The following is a 22,807-nucleotide window of genomic DNA, read 5'->3' on the forward strand; positions in this document are numbered from 1 at the left end:
TAATCTGACATGGTAATACCGATTTCAGCACTACTCCCCTTGTCAGGGAGGAGTAAGGAAACCAGTTTAAAGAGCCCTTTATATCAATATAAAGGGCCTCCTTGTATGGACGGGTGCAGGGTTAAATCGGTTTAACGCTGCTAAATTCAGTTTAAATGCGTAGTGTAGACCAGGCCTGAGACATTGGTCTGAAATCAAGAGATCACTACATATCAACATTAACTATTTCACTACTGAGTAGAAACATCCAGCTAATGTACTTATTCCACTGTTCAATGTCTCATGCCTCCCCATGTGCCAAAAGCTCCAATCGTCTCCGACCTAGCTGCCAAAACCTCTAGCTTTCCCCCTTGATAACTTCTGCAGTGCAGTTGTGCATTGTCACTAAAATATTTGTGGCACATCCCAAACTGAAAATGTGGAAACAATGCAAAATAAATGAAATTTAATATGAAAATCATTACACAGAGGATGTTGCAATGATTGCAGTATTTATTTTCATTTTCAGTAACACGTTAATTTTTAAAATGTAAATGAAGCCACCATAGAATTTCTAGTCAGCTGCATTAGTGCTGTGGACGCTAGTCTCACCTTGCTGCAGTGTATGTTGGGGTATGCTGAAGACTCTGCCTTTACACTGACACCTAGCTCTCCTAGCCCCCATGTGGCCTTTTGTCAATATTGTTAATAAGCTGCTGTGCTTTGCTCAGGGCTGCCACATTGGTTTAGTGGAGGTAGATTTTTATAGATGGTGATGGACCCATCCACCAACACCTCTGCTCATTTGCACACTTCTCAAGCTAATATATTAGTGTAATGAGAAGCCTTTACACAAGGGGTGTTCCATAGGGCAGGAGGTTAGAGCTGGAAAGCTGATGGTAAAAGCACCTTATTTTAAATTGAGCAGTTGTTTTGGGGCGCAGGGTTTGTGCATAATATACATACCCCCTTTTGCTTCCGATTCGTAAACTCTGTTGTCATCGAATTTATTTCGCATATGTGTTACCCCAGAGAGTGCAGAATTTATCATTACTCTTCTTAATCTCAGAAAGCATTTGATGGTCAGGTATCTAATGAGATATCATTAATTGGGGATAGAGCACTCTAGAGTTCTCAGGAAAAAAATGTGAAAAGCATCTAAGTCACTTAGATTCATGAGACCACTTTTGAAAACGGGGAGTAGGCTCCTATGACATCCAGGGTGCTTTAAAATTTTTACTCTAGTGTCACATTCTGGGATGCAGTCCAGACTAGTGAGGGGTTGTGTCACCGCCTGCCCTGCACCTTTGGGTGCCTCTCAGTGCTTTGCTGTTGTACTGTCCAACCAGGGCTGCTCACAGGCAGCCTACTAGCATGCGGGTCATACCCTGAGTCTGTGTATAGCTGCAACCCTAGTCCAGCAACTGTGACCTCAGCAGCCTGTCAGCAATACTCCAGTCATAACTCCGGCTTCTATAAGTTTTGGTTACTACTTGCAAAGCGACTCCAACACACTCCTAGACCTGAATTTTCCCAAAACCTGTTCCTTGCCTTTTCCTGGACAGTTCAGCTATTAAAGGTCCATTACCCCAGTAAAGGGTCAATATTCAACAATTCAATACTTTTAACTGAAGTTATCAAACAGCACTGGATTAGTTTAGATTAAAAATAAAACAAGTTTATTTAATTACAGAGAGAGAGAGAGAGAGATTTAAAGTGAGCACCAGTATAAGGTATTTAAAGTCAGAAACAGTTACAAGAAAAATAAAGATAAAATGCTTCCTAGTAGCTAACACTTAGCAAGCTAGACTTGGTTCAAGGTAAAATCTTTACTACATGTTCCCAGCAACATAGCTGACCAACTTCTCAGGTTGGGAGCTGCCCGCAAAGTCAAAGGGCCAGTTCCTTTGTTGTTTTAGGTAGAATTGAGGAGAGAGAGAAAGAGAGAGATGCTGGGGTATTTTTGCTCCTCACTTTTATAGTCCACTCACCCTTTTGAAAATCATTTTCCTGAGGGTTACCCCTAGTTAAATTCATTCCAGCTGGGAGGAGGAAGACATGGAATCTTGTGGTGAAAGAGGTCCCATATTATTATTCTGAAATGCATATCAGTCTGTTCCTGCCCCCTCCATTGCCAAAGAATGGCAACTTGACAGGTGATTGCAACTTTGATAAAGCTGGATAGTGGTGTCATCTGGTCCTTTGTCTTTGAGAAACTGGCTGACTCACTCCACAGGCTGTACTCATAGTTTCATCTTATGCTCATAACTTTTAATATGCATTTCATACATACATTACACAAGAATATTGATGATTGATGTGTTAGTTTTCAAATGATACCTCACAAGGCATATTTTGTATAAATATTATTACAGTAGTGTGTAGGGTGTGAATACAGTGCTGCTTTTGGTCACAACCAGTGCTTTGCATTACCTGGTTACCATATTAATCAAAACAGATGCACATGTGAAAAAAAATGTTTTATTTTTGTTAAAAGAAAGCTACGGCTGCCTAGGAAAATCATGCTGTGTCAGGCTGTAGTTCACAAAGTTGGAAATGTGTTTACCATTCCTTCCCCTCTTCCAGATGTGACAGTGGAATAGTCTTCGAGGTGCTTTATTCTGCCAGCTGGGATCTTTTTATTCAAAACCTGGGGATGGGCAGGACAGGGTGCTGAGTGGTTCAGGGAATTGTTAAAGGAAAGCAGATCCTTTCTCCTTGCAGTCCCTGGTTCTAATCTGCTCAGGTTGGTAGTGATTATGATTAAAGGAATTAAATGCCCCTCTCCCACTGGATTTCAGTGTGAATTGGATACATGACTTCCTTGGTTCCTTTAAAAATCCCAGCCTGAAATCTATTATCCTATGGCCATTGAGAGTATGTCTACACAGGAGTAAAAGACCCTTCACCCTCACAAGTTTTCAGAGCTCAGGATCCAGTCTGTAGCTGTGGGTAAATAGAGAATTTCAGCTGCCAGGACTAGCAATACACTGTCTTTCCTAAGCCTCTGTTGGCGGAAGCGAATGTTGAAATATTCAGCTTGTCAGGTGATCTGACGGGCTGGGTATAAGAACCTGCAGTGGTTTAGTTTCAGATATTTAATAAACTAGTATTGCTTAATAACAGAGGAAATTAAGTGCGAATCCAGAGGAAAAGCTATGCAGCAACATCATAGCACTCGCAAAGAGAAGAAAAGCTCTTAATGAATTTGAATTTTGTTATGCTCTTTAGGTTAGTTATTGCATGCATAGAAAATACACCTCTACCCCGATATAACGTGACCCAATCAAACATGAATTCAGATATAACGCAGTAAAGCAGTGTTGGGGGGGGTGTCAAAGCAAGTTCGATATAACGCGGTTTCACCTATAATGCGGTAAGATTTTTTGGCTGCTGAGGACAGCGTTATATTGAGGTAGAGGTGTAACCGTAAGCCAGTCTCCAATAATATGCTTTGATAAGATTGCCTGTAGCAGAGCAGATCTTGAAACAACCAGCATGTTTGGGAATGAGCTAGAGGGAGCAGGGAAAAATGTTTACAATCAAAAGTGGGTGCCACAAGATCTGATGATGCTATTCATCCCTAATGCAGACATATTCAAACAAAGTATGCTACAGCAATGAAAGCAGACGTTCATTTCTTGTATTGTCTTGGAGAACCATTCCTAGAAGAAGAGATATTGATAAGACCATAGCTGCAGAGACCCATGTATTTACTTGGTAATATATATCTAAAATTTTTAATTTAGCCTCAGTAATGGGAAGGAAGATGCCAAATAAGAAAGCACTATTGCTTATAATCACAGTTCTGCCCACGTTGCCAGTGTGATCTCAGTGGATCAGTGGATTTTCTCTGTGGTAACAACCTTATTAATTTCTAACCCTTGTGGCAAAAAATCCATTAATTGTGTGTTGGAGTTAGGATTTCTTTTTGAGTTTCCAATTAAACCCACGGTGATAACCAGTTACATGGCCCATATAATCATACAATCTGCTCATTATTTTATTTTTTGGGAAAACAAATATTTGCAGTATTCAAAAATATACAGGAACATGTGCAAGTTACATACCAAACAGCTCCTTCCTACCTCACCCAACTTGCAAAATAAAGGCCAGGCAAATAAATTCAACTAAATACAATTGACCCTCACTGATTTGCACCAGTATCTGGGAAGGTACTTTATGAATGACTGAATTTTACAAATTAGCAAGTAAGTGAACAAATGCAACAAAAACTCGATTCATTTATATGACAAGTGAACTGTGGTTTAGGCCTAGTTATTTATGATTGTGCTTTGTAGGATACTAGTATGTAGCAATGTGATCTATCCATTCCTAGCACACCCACCTTTGTAGCACTTGGGCACTATTCAGGACATGTTTTGTAATATATGTGATAAAGTAAATAAATTCTTGGTCATAAAAAAAATACTAGCTAGAGTATTCTTCCATTAAGCCCTGTCTATACAGCAGTTTGTCCTTTGCGCTAATGTATTTATGCTGGTGCAACCCCCAAATGTAAATAGGCTGCACCAGTGTAAAATGAGATTTGCAGTACTGAAGTTTATCCCAATAAGTTGTCAGGGTAAGTTGCACTAGTACGTGCCTTGTTTTGCACTGGAATGGTTTGTTGCTCTTAAGAAAGGAAGAATATGGTCTGTCCGGTGGGTGGGGTAGTACTCCAGGACTTGAAGGACACACGTTCAATCCTTTAATCTGTCACAGACTTCCTGTGTGACTGCGGGCAAGTCACTTAATTGCTGTGCCTGTAAAGTAGGGTAATAGCACTTCCCTAACTCACAGGGTTGTTGTGAGTCTAAATGCACTCAGTGATGAGGATTATTTAAGTATCAAAGATAGGGATTTACATCAGCATAGTTAAACTGCTGCAACTTTCCCTAGTTTACACTGATCTTATACTTCACTGAGGATGGGGAGGGACAGTTAATGAACACACAAACCCACACATCACTTGAGTCTGGATTAGGAAGCAGTAGTGAGAATAAAGACCTAAAAATCTTCAGAGTTCTTTCTGTACAAGATCCTTTGGCTCCATATAGTATGTGACTTAGTAGAATGTTCTGTTACACTTTCTGGATATGATCCTGTGGGATATTGTTCCATGTATCTTGTTTTATATTACACAGTTCTGTTATTTGTCAGCTCTTCTTGTGACATTTTCATTGTGTGGTCCAAATTCTCAGCCTGCATAAACTGGCACCACCCCATAGACTTCAACAATGCTCTGCCAGTTTACACCAGCAAAGAATTTAGACTTAAGCGTTGAGGTCGCCACACAGCGCAGGACATAAATAGGTATATATGCCTATTTAAAAAAAAAAAAAAAAAAAAAGAACAGTGCTGGGCTTTGTTTTCTTATGAATTGTCTTATTTCTCTTACAGAAAACACATCACATTACTAAAACTGAAGGGATTTTTTAAAAACAAATCAATTTTATTCTTATGCTGGCTGTTCACTCTTTTTCCTTTCATTCAGTTCCATCTTGCAAGATGTTGAGCACCAGCAAAACACTTAAGCGTGTGCTTATCTGAATGCATGTGGCTAGTCCTACTGAGGTCAATGGAGCTATTCATGTGTTTAACATTAAGCATGTAGCTTAGTGCTTAGCTTGACTGAAATCCTGTTGCTGAGTCTCTTGCAGGATTGAGCCTAGTAGGAGACTATTCTGGCCCAGCTGGCAGTGATATTATTTAATAGCCCATGCACTCAGTCATTTAATAAGATATGTGGTAGCATCTATTGGTTGGGTGAAAAAGGTCTGACTGGATTATACATCTCTAGAATCCATGTTCTCTGATTTCTTCATTGATGTTAATAAAAGGACTTGGTGCTGGGCAGGCCATATCATGTATAGTTTTTGGCCATCTTGTTTTCCTCTCAGGAAAGTGTTTACCTTTTGGGTTGTTCATTCTGCTGCATTATGGAGTCCTAGATAACAGGACAGTTCTGATCTTCCACAATTTTCTCCCTAAGCACTTTGTGTATAGATTTATGTTCATATTTAAAGTAAAGCATGCAAGGATTGTAACCCATGTAACTGTTATGGGCTCTGTTATGTGTCTGCTTTAGGGTCGACCCTATCCCATATGACACTCCAAAACCAACGGGCCACACGCGATTTGTCTGCGTCTCAGACACACACTCCAGAACAGATGGCATCCAGATGCCTTATGGGGACATCCTTCTCCACACAGGCGATTTCACCGAGCTGGGACTGCCCTCCGAGGTTAAGAAGTTTAATGACTGGTTAGGTAAGGAATTATTGCATTTTGGTGACCCCAATTAACCTTTTCTGTCCAAGTGTCACTCGCTGCTTTCTAATTGAATTAAAGCCCTTGGAGACCCCATCTCCACAACTCTGCTTCAGTTATTCCTGTGTGATGTGCTCTGTCTAATATGATTGTGTTAATTAAAGATGAATTGAGATATTTTGCTTTATCACTGCATTATCTTGGGGTAGGGACCTCTGTCATTCCAAGGCAAGGGTACAGGAGCTATGCGGCAGCTCTGAGTGTGCACTGTCATGGTGGGACTGGATGTGTGCACACAGTATGTCCCACTGGCAGCTGGCATTTCTGCAGCTCTGGGTCTGCAGCCAAAAACCCCCTTTTCTCACCATTGGGAGGGGCAGCTTCAAAGGGCTTGTACTAGGCAGTATGTAGTTGTGGTTACTGAATTGAGTGCACCTTTCAGATAAAGGGAGAGCTGGCATTTTAACTCTTTGACCCCATCTACACGACGCGTGAAAATCAATTTTAGATACGCAATTTCAGCTATGAGAATAGCGTAGCTGAAATCGAATATCTAAAATCGAGTTACTCACCCGTCTTCACCACGCCGAATCGATGTGCGCGGCTCGCCATGTTGAATCCGGAACTCCGTTTGTTTTGGTGGAGTTCCGGAATCGATGTAAGCGCGCTCTGGGTTCGATATATCCCCGTCTAGACGAGACGCGATATATCGAACTCCGAGCTTTCGATTTAAACGCGCCGAAATGGCGCGTCGTATAGACGTAGCCTTTGACTGCTGACTCCTGCTATGCTCTGGAATTTCCCAGATGGAAGCACCTATTGCACTGGTGAATTTGCCAGGTGTGTCCTAGTGATCACTTGATACTGTGGGTCGTTAAGAGAATGACAGCAGCTCTGCAAGAATGGGGCAGGCTGCAGCAAGTAGGTTATACTCAGGAGAATGGATTTTCCCATGTGCCAGGCATCATTGTTACACATGATATCATGAGGCCAGTTATGTGTTGCCATGTCACTGTTAGCACTATAGGTATTAAAGACGCTGGGATGGCCCAACCGACCAAGCAGGTCTTCCAAAATCTCTTCTTCTCAAAATAAATCTGCATCATTATATAAAAACTTTTAAAAGCATGGCTGAGTCATTGCACTATGCTCCAGTCATTGCTCTCTCTCTCAGCTGCTGCTGTGTGATGACTGCATCTCTAATAGTATCATTAAATCCCATTGGAGTCTCTTGGCTGGCCCTTAGGAAAATGAGAGGGGACTTTTTTTTTGGTTCATAAAAAGAAACAAAAGAGCTTTCCTTCCACATCCTTGGCCTTTCTCACCCTCTTCCTTGCTTTTCCTCTCCCTGTCTTGTGCATTTATACTTTCTTACTCTCTTTCCCACACTTGCTTTCAATGTCTCATAGTTCCTTGTCTTCCTTTAAGAATATTTGTCCCTCCTCTGGCTGTTGTATACTGGTTACAGTGGCTTCTAGTATCCGTCACAACCTCCTGCTGTAATTATGCTCACCACCCTTATGAGTAGAAAATCCTAGTGTATTCAAATGGTTCAAAACACATCCCTTTCTGCAACAGTGTTAGTACAGGGTCAGAATGTGACAGGAGCTTATGTGGGAGTATAGGAGGAAGAGCATATGATGAGCCATCTTCCACACTTTTTGTCCAGCCTTCTCAAAGGCCTGTCAAAACTGGAGTCCATATGCACGGACGTGTGCAGGGACTCTTGGGGATACGTGGTTTCAAAAGAGATTGAATATGCTCCCCCCCCCCGCCCCCAAATGAGAGAGTTCCACAAGCAAGTAGGGAGCACTATTGTTAAAGACGGTTCAGTCTTCAGACCCCTTGTGTGGCAGGCTGCTCCTGGAAGGATTTCCTGTCCTGAGCCCATAGACCCAAGTACCCACTATGGATGGAACTCAGTGGCTTGTCTAAATACTGAGTCATTACTCCAAAATACCATAGTAATATCTTGATAAGGATAGTGCTGAGTTACAGCACTTTATTTGAAGATGCGAATCTGCGCTGCATGAAGCCAGCACAAGTGAATTTTTTCATTGTTCCATATTGAATTTTATGTATCAAAGATACCCCTTATTTAACAACCAATTATTATGATTCGATTTCATCACATAAGCCCCTGGTGCATGAGGCTTAGTATTTGTGTGCAGGAGCTACATGTGTATAGTTTAGTGCTTTTATTCATATTGCTCTGTGGTTAACATTAATTACATAAGTTACATTCATTGAATAGATTCATTGAATCCAGCTCCAATATTTATTTAAGGGATTTCTTAGTGTATATATGTGTGTGTATATGTATACACACACACGGCTGGCAGAGGTTGGTGTGGCATATATGTCTAATAGGCCAGATTCTGTAGTCTTAGGCAGTGGGAGGACCATATGATTTGCCCTGCACGTCTATATTTCCCTTGTATGTCTTAAGGAGATCTCTATTGTATTTCATTCTGGTTTTGGTAGTCCATAGAGTCCACCTGTAACTTCATACAGAAAACAATACCTGCCACTCTGCTTGCATGTTAGAATGAGGCTGCAAATGATTTTTTCCCACCATATAATGGTTGCAGTTATTCTTAGCTTTCTTTTAGGTGATCTGTTGTCTTGAGTTCTGTTTATACCTAACAGTGATGAAATTCCCCTACTCTCCTTGGGACGTGCCTGTACACTCCCCTTTATTTACACGATGAATAGAGGAACTGAATGGCCCTGTGGAAGAAGGTGGGGGAAGAGTGACTGGGCAACACATCTCTCCTGCCTCATGTGTAGCCACCTCTCCCCTCTGTGGCTACTGTGAAAAATGTCATCACCATGAAACCATGGAGAAAGGCCATGCCCTGAGCACTGCCCCGCCTGCCCCTCTCCATCTCTATAGCGAGCATCCACGAAGGTACTTGTATAGGGTGGGAGGGGAGTGTGCCATATAGGTGAGACTCCTCCATTACATGCCCTGCCGGTGTGGATCTGTTGCAATTTTCTCTTCTCTTCTCCTGGAATTAGAGCAGTGTGACTTTAGGCAAGTTACTTGGGGCCAGAATTTTAAAGGCATTTAAGCACTTAACTCCGAATGGCTTCAGTGGGAGTTAGGTATCTAACTCCTTTAGTTGGTCTTAGCCTCAGCTTGTCATCTGTAAAATGGGGATAATATCACTGTCCTATCTCATAAAAGTGTTGTAAGAAGAAATATATTAAAAATAGTGAGATGCTCAGATAGTGTAGTAATGGGGGCATGGAAATATGTACATGTGCTAGAGGTGAGCAAATCCTCTTCTGTTTCCTATTCTTAAGATTTGTTCTCACTTCTGCACAGTGGTATTCCTTTTGTCTCTCATTCTGTCTTAGCTGTTCATCCCATCCTGTCAGTTAGGGCCTGTTCCCAAAACCTTTCTGCACACAGGATTGCTAATGCAGGTTAGTGATTCTGCTGTAAAATCCTGGTGTGAAACCAGCCACCTGTAGTTTTCATGGCAAGGTAGCTAGGTCAGGTCAACAGTATACTCCCACCTGTGGTTGACCTGGTCTAATTTACCTTGTGGTAAAACTACAGGGCCCTGCTCCACTACGATTTTAAAGGGATTGCTAATGTACATTGGTTATCCTATTGTAAAAACACCCTTTTGGCAGAAAAAATAAAGCCAAAGTCAAGCGATTAATATCCTACCCCATTTGTACTTGATTAAGAGTTTTGTATGCAGGACTGAGTCCTTCGTTTTCTCGTATGACTCTTAATTTTTGTGCACCTGAAATACCTGCTGGATTCAGTGGGTGTTTTGGCTGCGTAAAGTATTTAGGTTTGGGCCCTGTCTATCTGTGTCATTAATATATGCAGTGGTGTTGTAGCTGTGTTGGTCCCAGGATATTAGGGAGATGAGTTGGGTAAGGTAGTATCTTTAATTTGACCAGTTTCTGATGGTGAGAGAGAGAGAGAGAGAGAGAAGCTTTCAAGCCTGCACAGAACTCTTCTTCAGGTTCTCTCACCAGCAGAAATTGGTTCAACATAACAGTGTTTCTCAACGAGTGATCCATGGACCAATGCCGGTCCCTGAGGTCTCCCTGACACAGTTTAGGAAGGCAGCAAGCCAGTCCCTGGTATCAAAAAGGTTGAGAAACACTGCAATAGTATCTCTCCCACCGTGTTTCATTAATGTCAGCTCTTCTTCCTATCCCTGTTGTGTTTTTCAGTCTTGGTCCACCATTCATCAGACTCTGCCTTCTACATCATGTCTTCTGCTCCCTATAGTTATGTAGTCTATAGGATAACTTTTGCTAATTCTTTTGCTTTTTTCCCTTGACTGATAAATTTTCATTATTGGTTTTGCATGAAACTCTTCTGAGCTTGTGCACTGAATAGCCTCTGTGGTCACTTAGTGATTACACATGCCAGCTGAGGTAATTTATTCACTTTGTTTTGGTGTGAACATGTCCCATGGGTCTTGTAACTGCTGTAATCACTTGACCTTAGTGGCTGTTAAATGCTTTAAACACAGTTATTTTAAATTTATAATTGTTTTCATTAAAAATCCCTTATAGTAACTTAACTGACCTTGCAGTAAACACAGCATTATATGCTGGGCTGGGAAAGAATTAAGATATTATGCTATTGCTAATATACTTCTTTCCAAATATACTTAGTGTATTATTATATTACAGTGCGCATTATCCCCTTCCCATCACACTGAGTCATATACGGAAAATTAAATAAAAGAATATGTAATTATAGCATGGTTGACGATATACAGTATGTCCTTTCCTATGTGCTGGGAAGTGACTGAATAAGTCATGAATGCAAAAGTAAAGAGAACGCAAAGCTGAATTTACATAATATATATCTGTAATGACTGAAGGTATATTTATCCTGTCAGATGGGGCCTGATCTTGCAAACCCTTGCTCACATGAGTAGTCTGCATCAATTTCAGTAGTATCATGACTGAAGTACTGTTTGCAGGATCTGTTTCTACACCAGCTGAAGTTCTTCACCTATTTTTTTTAAATAATTGCTACTACTATTTATTTCCCGAAATGCTTGTTCTGTTCTTACTTAGGCACAACTCCTCCATGGGGTGTGCAGGTTCAGTGAGTTGGGCTGAATTATGGTCTGTGGCAATAATGATTTCAGTCGAGAATAACTCCTGTGAAGTTGATGGAGTTACCACAAATATACATCACTATAACTGAAAATAGAAAATTTGACTTATTGTTTCTGAAATGTTTGGAAGGGGCAAAGTGGTTCTTTTATGCTCTTCCTTCATCTTATATGTTCATTGCCAGTTGTGTTCCTCTTAGGGTACATCTACACTGCACACTGCTGGTGGCAGCATGTAGGGTATGTGTAGCTACATGCTGCAATGAAAAGCAACGGCATCCACATTGACACATGTAGCTACATGCATCAGTGAAAGGATTTGGCAGGAGGGAGGCAGCAGGAAAAGACTCTGGTAATGGGGAGACAGCAGGACTGTACATAATTGTTTTTAGCAGTGTAGAGGGGGGAGGCACTGCTTGGGTGTGTAGAGGGATGTGCACAGTACATACCCACAGAGATCAGGCCTAAGAAGTGTCTCACCATCTATGCTTGTGTTTATACCCATGCTTTGGGGCATGCAGCGAGTATATTCTACAGATTGATGTAAAGGGTATACAGTGTAGACGTACCTTTAGGGTTTTCTCTTTCTATTGCTGCTGCATGATATAGTTAAGCTGAGGAAACGTGAATAATGTGACATAGTGAGACAAGTCTGATTTTTGGATTAGGGTCAAATTCTTCTACTTATACCAGTGTGATCTTTGTTGACTTCAGTAGAAATGCACTGGTGTAAATGAAAGAAGAATTTTGTCTTTATATGCAGTATATTTAGTTTGTCCAATGTTTTAGTGAAAGAAATAAAATCAGAGGACGTATATATTTAAATTTGGTGATTGGCTAGTTATGTTGTGCTTATTTGTGTATTGGTGGGTAGTTCTGTTAAGGCTTGTTTTACGCTAAGCAGAAAAGTTACTGTGGGTCATGTTGGTATGTGACATTTGATTAAGTTAATGAAAGTAGCAGCTTCAAATGAAACTGTTGATTGTAATGTAAAGTAGATGATAAAGCTGGAAGACCTGTGATAAGGTGGTGTTGCTGTAGGAGGTATGAACAGATAACCTGTTCTAATCCACTCTTATCTTGTCCATATGAGCCCTTGTCAATATCTAAAAGTGTAGCCCACGATTGTAGGTTGGAGTCTGCCATTATACTGTTTGCTTCTTAAAAACCAAACTTATTCTGAAGCAGACAAATGGAACAAAACAATATAATGAGATTTGGAACATTTTCTTATCACGTAAAAAACCCCAACATTCAGGGTTACATTCCTGAATAGCTCTTCTGGTCACTTTACTTTTGGGAGAGGAGGGACAGAGAAGGGCAGAGAGGACTGCTCCTTTGCTCTTCTTTCCAGCCATCTCTTTATTCCTTTTTGGTTAGGTTCCCCCTTCACTCTTTTCTCATTATAGTTGCACACTTGGATTGTCTCTGAACCCAATCCTCTACTTACTTAGGAATAGTAAATGGAAATTTTTTCTGAGCAAGGCATGCAGCGCTGAGCATTAATCTCACATATTTAGGCACATTTAAGATAATAAATTCACTGTGATCAAACATTTGACTTTTCAGGACTTCATTTTATTGTGTTCCTTTTAAAATATTATCTTTTGTAATAAGAATTTGGTCAGTGTTTGGTATGTAACTAATATAAAAATGTTTGATTATTTATGAAAAACAACCCAATAAACTCCAAATTGACAAAATTTCAGAAGGCTATTAATGCAAAATGCTCTGAGATAATTTAAAATCTGAAGGCAGTTTCAAAATATTAGAGAGTAAAATTATGGCAACAAAAAGAAATCTCTTTTTATTTTTATAAATTTTGATTTATTTTTACTTTCTGCTCTTACCATCTGGAACTTGTTTTAAACATGCACCATTCATTACACCCAGAATGAATAATTAAGTGACTAACTATAAAATACCATATTGCTGCACTTAGCTCTTCTAACAAATTTTGAATGCATTCAATAGTTGCAATTGAAAGAAAATGTTGTTCTGATTTAAATCCTCTTAAGAGTGTTTGAGTTCTGCACTGCTGCTCTGGGAGGAGGGAAGAAAGCTCCAGAAAAGTTTGTTAGTCTCATTGTAGAAAAAGCTACATCTTCAGTGACTGACTTCTAATACTGTAGGACTCTTCCTTTATGCATTGGGACAAGTTCTGCTCTCTTGGGGTCAGTGGGAGCAGGAGAAGGCTTTCTGTGATCCCTTTGCTTAAGCGAGGATTTCTGGATCCGGCCAAATTAGCTGATTGCTGCAGCATTGTTCAGAAGTGAGATGGTAAGTAGGGGTCTTGAAATGCATTGACAGAGCTGTATAGGCAAACATGCACAGTGTCTGCCTGCATGGCTACCAGCACCTGCTGTTAGCTGCTCAGTTTCAGAAGAATGAAATTCATCAGTGCAATTAACAAAATGTAATCCAAATTCATACTTCTTAAAATTCTCTTGAGTATTTATTAAACTTCTTTTAAAAGGATTATCCTGTTTTGCTTCTTGTAAAAATATTTGTATCTTTGTTTGAGAGTCCAATCTCATATTTAATTGTGTTCTAACTTGTAATGTGTTTAGGAGAATACAAAACAAGTGTGAATGTTGCATCTTGATATGTTTATAAAGTATGGGTAAATATACCAATGAGCACTTGGCATCATAAAATAAGGAACTATATTTCCCCCTTCATCTAGCAATTTATAAAGAAATTCAAAGAACAAATGTAAAATTCTTTCTCCATGCCATATTCATTCCAGTTCTTTCCTGATATTTTATTTTACTACTTTGCATGTCAGCTGAAATTCTTGCTATATGCTATGTAGAATACAGTACCCTCAAAGTATAACTTTGTAAATAGAGTATAAGGGACCATTTTCCTGCCATTGATTTGCATGCAAAAATTCCATTGACTTCAGTGGAAATTCTCCATGTGGATAAATGTAAGTGTGTTAAACTTTTATAGGTATCTGATCTCCTTTCCTCCTCCTCCCCTCCCCCCAACAACTTAACAAAAAAGTCTCAAGGAACTGCATGTATTTTTTGTTGTCTGTTCAAGGAACATTGGTCCTTTTTGTCTGTCACCTCTGCAGTCTGTAACTTATTGGAAATATACTGTATATGACACCTGTACAACTCATATACTACCAAGCATTAGTGTGGAAATTCATCTTAAAACAAATCAATGTAAATTTTAGGATGACATCTGAAAACAGAATACTTGGCTGAGGTTAATCTTATTTTCAGAAAGGACAACATCTCCAGAGAGACTTAATATAAAGAAATCATTTCAATAAGTTAATCTGGTAATTTTCGTTGAAAGAAAGGAGCAGGGGAGCACTAGAAAATATTTCACAATTTTTGGTTGTGACTTTTCATCTCAGTAATTCCTCTGTCATTTCTTGGATCTGCTTGCTAGGGCTGCCATTACTTAAAGCTGGGATAGTTAATCAAACCACAGCCAAAACAAATGCACTAAATAATCACAAGTCACCTCTCCACTCCTCAAAAAAAAATCCGCTTTAAAATATAACAAAGTAGGAGCATTGAGGGAACAGCCATGAGAAAAACCCAAGTCACTCAAACAGAAAGATAAGTTCCACAAACACCGCTGTCAGATTTTTCAAGTGTTGCTGCTACTGCTACAAAACTCAGTCTGGAAATGGTTTCACTGAAATGCAGTCCTAGCGCATGTACTCTTTGTATACCATTGATTGATATATAGCTTCCAAATTAAGTATTACCTCAAAAATAAACAAACTACGAATGACATAGTTGTAAACCTCTTTACTGAATCTTTCACTGCACCATATTAACAGGACTTAATTTTTAAAAAAAAAGTCTTTCGGTTAGTAGAGCATTACGTTCCTGCTTAGTAAAAACAATTGTTTCAGGGGAGGAGGAGTTGCTTGGAACAGAGGAAGGGGTTGGGGCTGTGGGAGAGAAAGCTCTGTGTAGATTTTAGTGTGTAGTGTCCAAAGAAATTTTATCTCATCATAAAAATTAGCAGGCTGTGTAATTCAATTTAAAATTGGTCATCAGTGTCCTATTACAGGACTTGGGGGGGTGGGGGGGGGCTTTATTTTTTAAATCACCACTCTGTTATTTCCAGTGTAAGTGGCAAAGAGTGCAAGGGCTCTTAAGGTTTTTTTAATTCTCCTCACAGTTCTACTCATTTAGGAAATCGTTGGTGAATACAGGAGATTATTTGTAAGATGAGTAAAGTGCTTGCTCAATGGAACGCCCCCTTGGCTTTTTTGTTTGTATGAAATGAATTTCTTCTGGTCAAGCAACCAGTGAGAGTAAAGGTCTGTTAAAAGCATTTGTTGGATATAGGGCTTGAGTCCTAAAACTCTAGTGTTAGCATTTATTCACAGTATCGTAGGCATTACTGTACCATTCAAAAGCAACTTGCTGCAACTTATGTTAATACAGGGCTGGCAGACTCTCATCTTATGGTAATTACCAATACTGGGGAGTTAGTTAATGTTCCAAGACTTACTGTCTTTATTTTCTTTATTGCCAGAAAAATGGGCAGCTTTTTGAGCCATGCTTCCTACTGGATATTACCAGCCTATGTGACTTGTTAATTAACCCTCTTCTTCCAGTGGGCCACAAGCCAGGATCTGAACGCTGACAAATGTTGCACTGCGTTTTTATATCAGATTCAGAAAAGAAAACACGTGTAATTAATTCTGGGGTTGTGTTGAGAGTGTATAGATGATCAATGCAGAACAGGGATAGGCAACCTACGGCACATGTGCCAAAGGTGGCACAAGAGCTGATTTTCAGTGGCACTCACACTGCCCGGGTCCTGGCCACCGGTCCAGGGCCTCTGCATTTTAATTTAATTTTAAATGAAGCTTCTTAAACATTTTGAAACCTTATTTACTTTACATACAACAATAGTTTAGTTATATATTATAGACTTATAGAAAGAGACTTTCTAAAAACGTTAAAATGTCTTACTGGCACATGAAACCTTAAATTAGAGTGAATAAATGAAGACTTGGCACATCACTTCTGCCGACCGCCGATGTAGAATATTTATTTGAAATTCTTTACTGGGAGATCTAGAAAAGTACAACCTGATTTCCAGCAGTGTTTCTGGGGAAGGTATAGTAATACCAGCAGTTTGGTCATTTATCCATGGTGCTCATTGTAGTGAGAAACAAGATGCCACCGTTTACTTTTTTTGAAAGAGGAAATTTGCTTTTTATATCCTGCAGTGTCTCTCTGAGAACGACGGTGTAAATAATGATAGCTGTTCTGAAAGACTTCTAGAGGGGTTGGGCTGGAAGCTCACAGACAGCTTCTGCTCTCAGTTGTATAAATCTGAAATAATACTATTGAAGGTGAAGAAATTAAACTAGTGTGTTTGAGCAGAATTTGCTCCACAGTGACTATTGAACTGCCCCGTGGGCTTCTTAAGTTTGTGAGGAACCTTGGGACTCATGTTCCCTGTGTCCAAAACAATTAAGAACTTGAAGTTTCTCAAGTTGCTCAGTCAGGAGGCTCCATTTTTAGAAACTCAGTTCACTCAAATGCTTTACTCCACCTTCTTATCATGCTATCCTCAGCTGTGCTGGGCTTTCTGTTCCCACTCTGCATGCTAGCTGTGAGGCAAAGGTTATTAAAACCTCACTACTGATGGCACATGAAGTAGAGCAGGAACAAAGCAGCACAGCAGGGGATAGTAATGTAAGGAAAGAGGTGAGGTGATGCAAAGACAACACAAAATGATGACAAGAGAACATCAGACTGGGAAAGGGGATGGAGAGAGAGATTACAAAGAACAGAAAGACACAGAAGACAAATGGGGACTCATAAAAGTCAAATGGGAGATGTTCCTACTTTTCCCAGGGTTCACTTTGATCCATCTTAATCCAACATTTGGACTTGGAAACCTTCTGTACCCCATGACTTGCATATTACTAGTGACAATTTAACCCTCACTTGTTTTGGATAAGCCTCCAGAAATGTTTAGTTACATCTTTCTAACTGGGATGGAAATAGGACTAGAGCAGCCTTTCTCCTGGCACCTTGCATTTTCTCTTCTGATGCTGTTCCATGCATGCCAAAATGGAAATTCTAATAGAAAAAACAGCAACCGAAGTTATCCACATTTTGTCATACCTCTATACAGGGTCAGCTTGGTAATTTAGCTGAGATTCTGCTCTCTCCCTATGTATTACATCATGTTCCTGGAGTTTGCTGCCTCTCAGTAAGCCTCACTATCCTTGAATACCTCATGGTGTTGGAGTTCAAAGATGTACAGTTGAGGGACAGCAGAAGAGCTACAGGGAAATGATGAAGTTTTGTACATGAAAGTTCCACTGAGTTTTCTCTTGGAATTGTAGTGAATGAGATTCATTCTTATTCCTCCTCTCCTCTCCCCCCAGTGAAGCTTTCGATCCTGGTGGGAATAAAGTATATTTGCTTTGGTGATGCTCTTAGCTCTAAAACTAAAGGTTTTTTACCAGCCACACATCTCTTAATAACCACAACTCTGTAACTTCTAGAATAGCAGTGCTATCTACTGTAGAAAAGGCTGTTCACCTGTAAGTATACAGTACCATGGTGAGATAGCCAGAATCTGAAGAGAAGGAAAAGTGAACAGTGATGGTGTGGGAGACACAATACTGTCTAGTCACCAGGACTGCTCCATTGGGGTAGCATTGGGTCTGAGTGGAAGGAAGAGGCCTTGCTTTCATGACTGGACAACTCTGCCTACGGATGTTAAAATGAGTCTGGCATTTGACCAAATGACTTCAGAGGACATGCATAAAGTTATAGTGGAAGCAATAGAGCCATTCATAAAAAAGTGCTTCCGTGAGGCCAGCTGTAAAAACAGTGATGGCTACCTATTAGGTGAAGGGGCGAAAACCTTGGCGGAAAGGAATATAAATAAGATATAAATTTCTTAAATGGGTGGAATAGTGATCATTTTAGCTTGCATTATTAATTGCCAGTTCTGATTAAGTGTACTTGTCTATTCGGTTCTGTTTAAGGTGTGCAAATCACACTTTTCAATAGGAAGTTGATTTTTTTTATTTAACAAAACACTAGAATCGAAGGCTGAAAAGGGTAAGTGAATAGGGTCAGTTAAGAGTAATTGAAGAAGACACAGTAGGTTAGAAATTCAAAATGCTGCCAGCCCAACACTCTATTACAAATGGCATTTAGGTGCAGAAGTATATTTTCTAGCAAGGCTTTGAATGTGTAAGAAATCTTCATACAGGACGGAAAAGAGCATTTGCAGCAGAACTCAACTACTTCAGAACCTCATTAAAATAAACGATGCTGTGAATTCAGATGCACAGAAATAATCATAGTACTTAGCATTTTACCACTTCTGTGTTCTGTGTGAACATTAATTAACACAACAGCCCTGTGAGTAAGGTAACTAATATTATCCCCATTTTAATAATGAGGAAGGTGAGACAGAAATGGATGGGTAAGATGGCCTTGTAGTTAAGGCAATAGACTGGAACAGAAGAGATCTAGGTTTTATCTTGACTCTGCCAAAGATTTCCTGGGTAATTCTAGGGTTTGGGAAAACCTCTTAATCTCTATGTGCCTTGATTAACCATTGTAAAATGGAGATTATATTACTTACTATCTCCCACCCTTTGTCTGTCTACGCCCCTATCCTGCAATTAACGCTGTATGGGAAGTGACTTTATTAAGGTGCCATGCAGGCATAGGACCCTGCCCTGAGAGAGTCACTTGCAACAGGATCAAGGCCTTAGGTTTTAAGCTCTTTAGGACAGGGGCAGTCTATAATCATATGTATGTACAGTGTCTAGCACAGTGGAGCCCTGAGCTCCATTGGTGCCTCTAGGCACTGCCATAATATAAATAATTGCAATGGCTTGCTCAAGGCCATACACAGAGAGGCAGCAGCAAGAACGAAGTGACAGTGCTAAGATTGGAGCTCAGGAGTCCCTGGCCCCCAGTGCCATGATTCTTCCTTTAGACCAGGGATTGGCAACCTTTGGCATGCGGCTCGCCAGAGTAAGCACACTGGCAGGCTGGGCCGGTTTGTTTACCTGCCACGTCTGCAGGTTTGGCTGATCGTGGCTGCGGTTCGCCGTCCCAGGCCTTGGGCCACGACTCTTCCCGCAGCCCTCATTGGTCTGGAGCGGCAAACTGCAGCCAGTGGGAGCCACGATTGGCTGAACTTGCACACACAGCAGGTAAACAAGCCGGCCCAGCCCGCCAGGGTAGACACAGATCTCTGCTTTAAACCATCCTGCTACAGTCCTCTCTTTGTACAGATCTCCTTGTGGATGTCAAATGAGAGGGTTACAGTTACTATATATCCCTACATTTTCATGGAAAATGTCTGTGGGGGAGATGTTACTCTCCACAGGCATCTGTAGATGGCTAGAAAAATAAATAAAAAACAAGGATTGAAAAAACAAACAAATTTGCTTGCCTGAAATAATAAGGAACAGCTGGAATGATTTGGCTGTCTCATGTTAGTAGCTAAAAAAACCTCTAAGTGGGTTGGATTATTAAAAGGAATTTCCGTACAAAGCTCAGGAGATTCATGGTATCCAGGTTCATCTCGAGAGACTGTACTGGAATGTTTAGATTTATTTAAAATAATAAATTTAAACCTGGGCAGTAAAAAGAGGCAATAAATGATGGATAACAGTAGTCACAAGCACCTTGCACCTGAATATATTTTTGAAATTGACTGTAACTGCGGATAGCATCTTCCCTGCAACTAGTCATTTGTTTTCATCCTCTGTAGAAAAATCTGGAAAAGAGCCATCAGGTTTATTGTGAGATCAGATGCAGTAAACAGGGCTATCAGGGAATGCCGTCAGGTTGGTATTGATCAGCTGCTGGAAGTGGGGTTGGTTCAGCTTTTCATCTTCTCCTTTTCGGAGAACAAAGAAACAAAAACAACAAATTGAACTAGATTAAAAAAAGATTTAAAAATGTATTATTTTCTTTAACAAATGTGCTTATTTCACAAATATTAACAAGTAAACGCATGCACAGACAAGATATGGGGTAAAAATTTGTAAAGCACCTCAATAGCTTAGGAGCTTAAGGGCTTGTCTACATGGGGACATTAAGGGCTTGTCTGGACTGTTCTGCAGTGTGGGTTGTGGTATTGTGAATTGCAGAGTGCAGCAAAGTGTTGCATGCTAACTGCTCTGTGTGGATGCTGCTGACACAAACTAAAAGGTACCTACCTACTTCATGTTAATCTTAGTTGTGTTTGAAAGAGGACTATGTACATTAGTTACCTTTTACTCCACACAGAGCAGTTAGCACACAACACTTTGCTGTGCTCTGCAGGTCACACCTTTATAGCCCACACCGCGGTGCAGTATAGACGTAGCTTAAGGGAGTTAATTTGAATTAACTTTTAAAGTTGATTAGTTAAATTGCATTAAACCCCTGTGTGGATGCTCTTACTCAGAATTAAAGTGGCCTTATGTCAGTTTAGTTTATCTCAGTGAGAGAGTGTCTCCTGCCAACGTAGCGCTGTCCACACTGGCGCTTTTGTTGATGAAACTTATGTCAGTCAGGAGTGTGTTTTTTTCACACGTCCGATTGATAAAAGTTTTACTGACAAAAGTACTAGTATAGACATAACCTCAGAGTGTTCACACAGGAGTTCAGTGCTGTCCAACTAAGCCAGTTTAAATTCAGACCTCTTATTAATTCAAATGAACTTCCCTGACTGTTCCTGTGTAGATAAGCCCAAAGTCCCATTTTCAGAAGTGATTTAGGAGCCAAAGTCCAAGTGAAAGTCAGACGCAGATGCTTTCACAAATTTTACGCTGTATCTTTTTCTTCTTATGTTTGTGTTTTTACTTGTATTTATTGTTCCTTAGCATTGCTATGGCTTATTATTGATTCTCATTAGTACTTTATTCAGTTATGTTTCACATTTGTATTGCAGCACTGCCTAGTAGCCAGCCAGGTCCGGGCCCCATTATTCCAGGCAGTATGTAAACAATGACAGTTGCTGCGCCAAAGAACTTATTGTTTCTTGAAAAACAAAATTTATTATTTCTAAATATAAATCTGAAAATTTGCAAAAATGATGGCTAGGAACTATTCTTAGTAATAAAAATTCCTTACAGGACTTCTCTGTATGTGTGATTGTAACTTTCTTTGTACGATACAGAACAATCAAGGCAATTTTTTTGTATTTATATAGGAGGATTTTGTTTTCCAAAAAATACTAAATGGACATAATAGTAAGGTATGATACATATAAATGTGTGTGAACACTGTTGCATATGAACTGTAGACCTTGAAGAATGTGGGTCTCTGGAATTAGAAATTAGCAACAAAATAAAAAGAACAAATTCATAAGGTGGGGCGGAACAAAAGGGAGAGTTTTGGTATTTGGATTCGATTCTCAATAAGAAGTGTTCACGTATAGAGCCAGATCTCACCTCCATTGGCAGCAATGAGAGTCTCTCCATTGATATCAGTGGGAATTGGATCAAATTATTATACAGAACCAGTAAAGATTTTTGGCCCACATCTGGGTGTGGGTCCTGCAGTCTTTATTCAAGAAAAATCTTCCATTGATTTCAGGGCATTGTTTTGTCTAAGTAAGAAGTGAAGTATCAGGTTCCAGTTGTCTTAGCTATTTCTTTAGAACAAAGATTGTCTTTTGATATGAAATTCTAAGTAGTAGCATTTGTTGGCCTTTTGAAGTGTGCAAATATATATACAGGAAAATACCAAGGCAAATACCAAGGCTCTCCTCCATGATAATGATGATTAGTTTAATTACATTCAGTATAATTGTTTCTCAAGATGACCTCTTTTTCTGATAGCCTTTTTTTTTCATTAAAAAAATAAGCTTAATTGGAATTGTAAATTACAGAAACGAAAGAGGATGTTATTAGAAGTATTAGCTATTTGTGTCAAGCACTGATGATTGGTTTTGGTGTTCTTAAGATGCAAAGAGCAAATTATTAAAACTGACACAGTGTCGATGTGCACAAGGTAATATCCACTTCTGATGAATTAGTTCAAAATCTGGAGGTTTTCGTTATACAGAATTAGGTTATACAGTAACTGAGACTCCAAAAAGAAAATAGAATTTTGTATTTATGCCTTTAGAAATATTATTTGATGGCAATAAAATGTTGCCTGAAATTCCCTCCTGAGTGGAGAAAATGGAGTTTGTTTGCAGTAATTGCATTTTCTAGCATTTGCTTTTGCACTTTCCAATATGAGTTAAGCCAGTTGGAACCTGTGATTTGGTTTTGCTTATTGGCAAAAGTACCATGTAAATTGATCTGTGATGCATTTATAGAGAATGCTTTGAAAGTTTTGAAATTGAGGTGGCTTTTTCTTATTAGATTTAAATAGTATTATGATTCATTTCTGTATTTTAGCCTAACGTAATATTAACCAAAAATGTTCTTTTTCAATTTAGTTTTAATCAAGTTCTAGAAGAGTATTTCCATT

The 22,807-nt window shown here is 39.7% G+C and overlaps 1 protein-coding gene across 2 annotated transcripts in view; it reads left to right on the forward strand.

The window, feature by feature from the left end:
* MPPED2 (metallophosphoesterase domain containing 2) overlaps positions 1-22,807 on the forward strand; it is a 136,021-nt gene that overhangs the window by 41,515 nt on the left and 71,699 nt on the right. For both annotated transcript variants that reach the window (XM_032779874.2, XM_032779875.2), the window contains exon 3: positions 6,071-6,252. In XM_032779874.2, the coding sequence (XP_032635765.1) occupies positions 6,071-6,252 (182 nt within the window). The remainder of the gene's footprint in view (positions 1-6,070; positions 6,253-22,807) is intronic.

Source organism: Chelonoidis abingdonii, chromosome 4, assembly GCF_003597395.2.
Source record: "Chelonoidis abingdonii isolate Lonesome George chromosome 4, CheloAbing_2.0, whole genome shotgun sequence".
Classification (NCBI taxonomy): domain Eukaryota; kingdom Metazoa; phylum Chordata; order Testudines; family Testudinidae; genus Chelonoidis; species Chelonoidis abingdonii.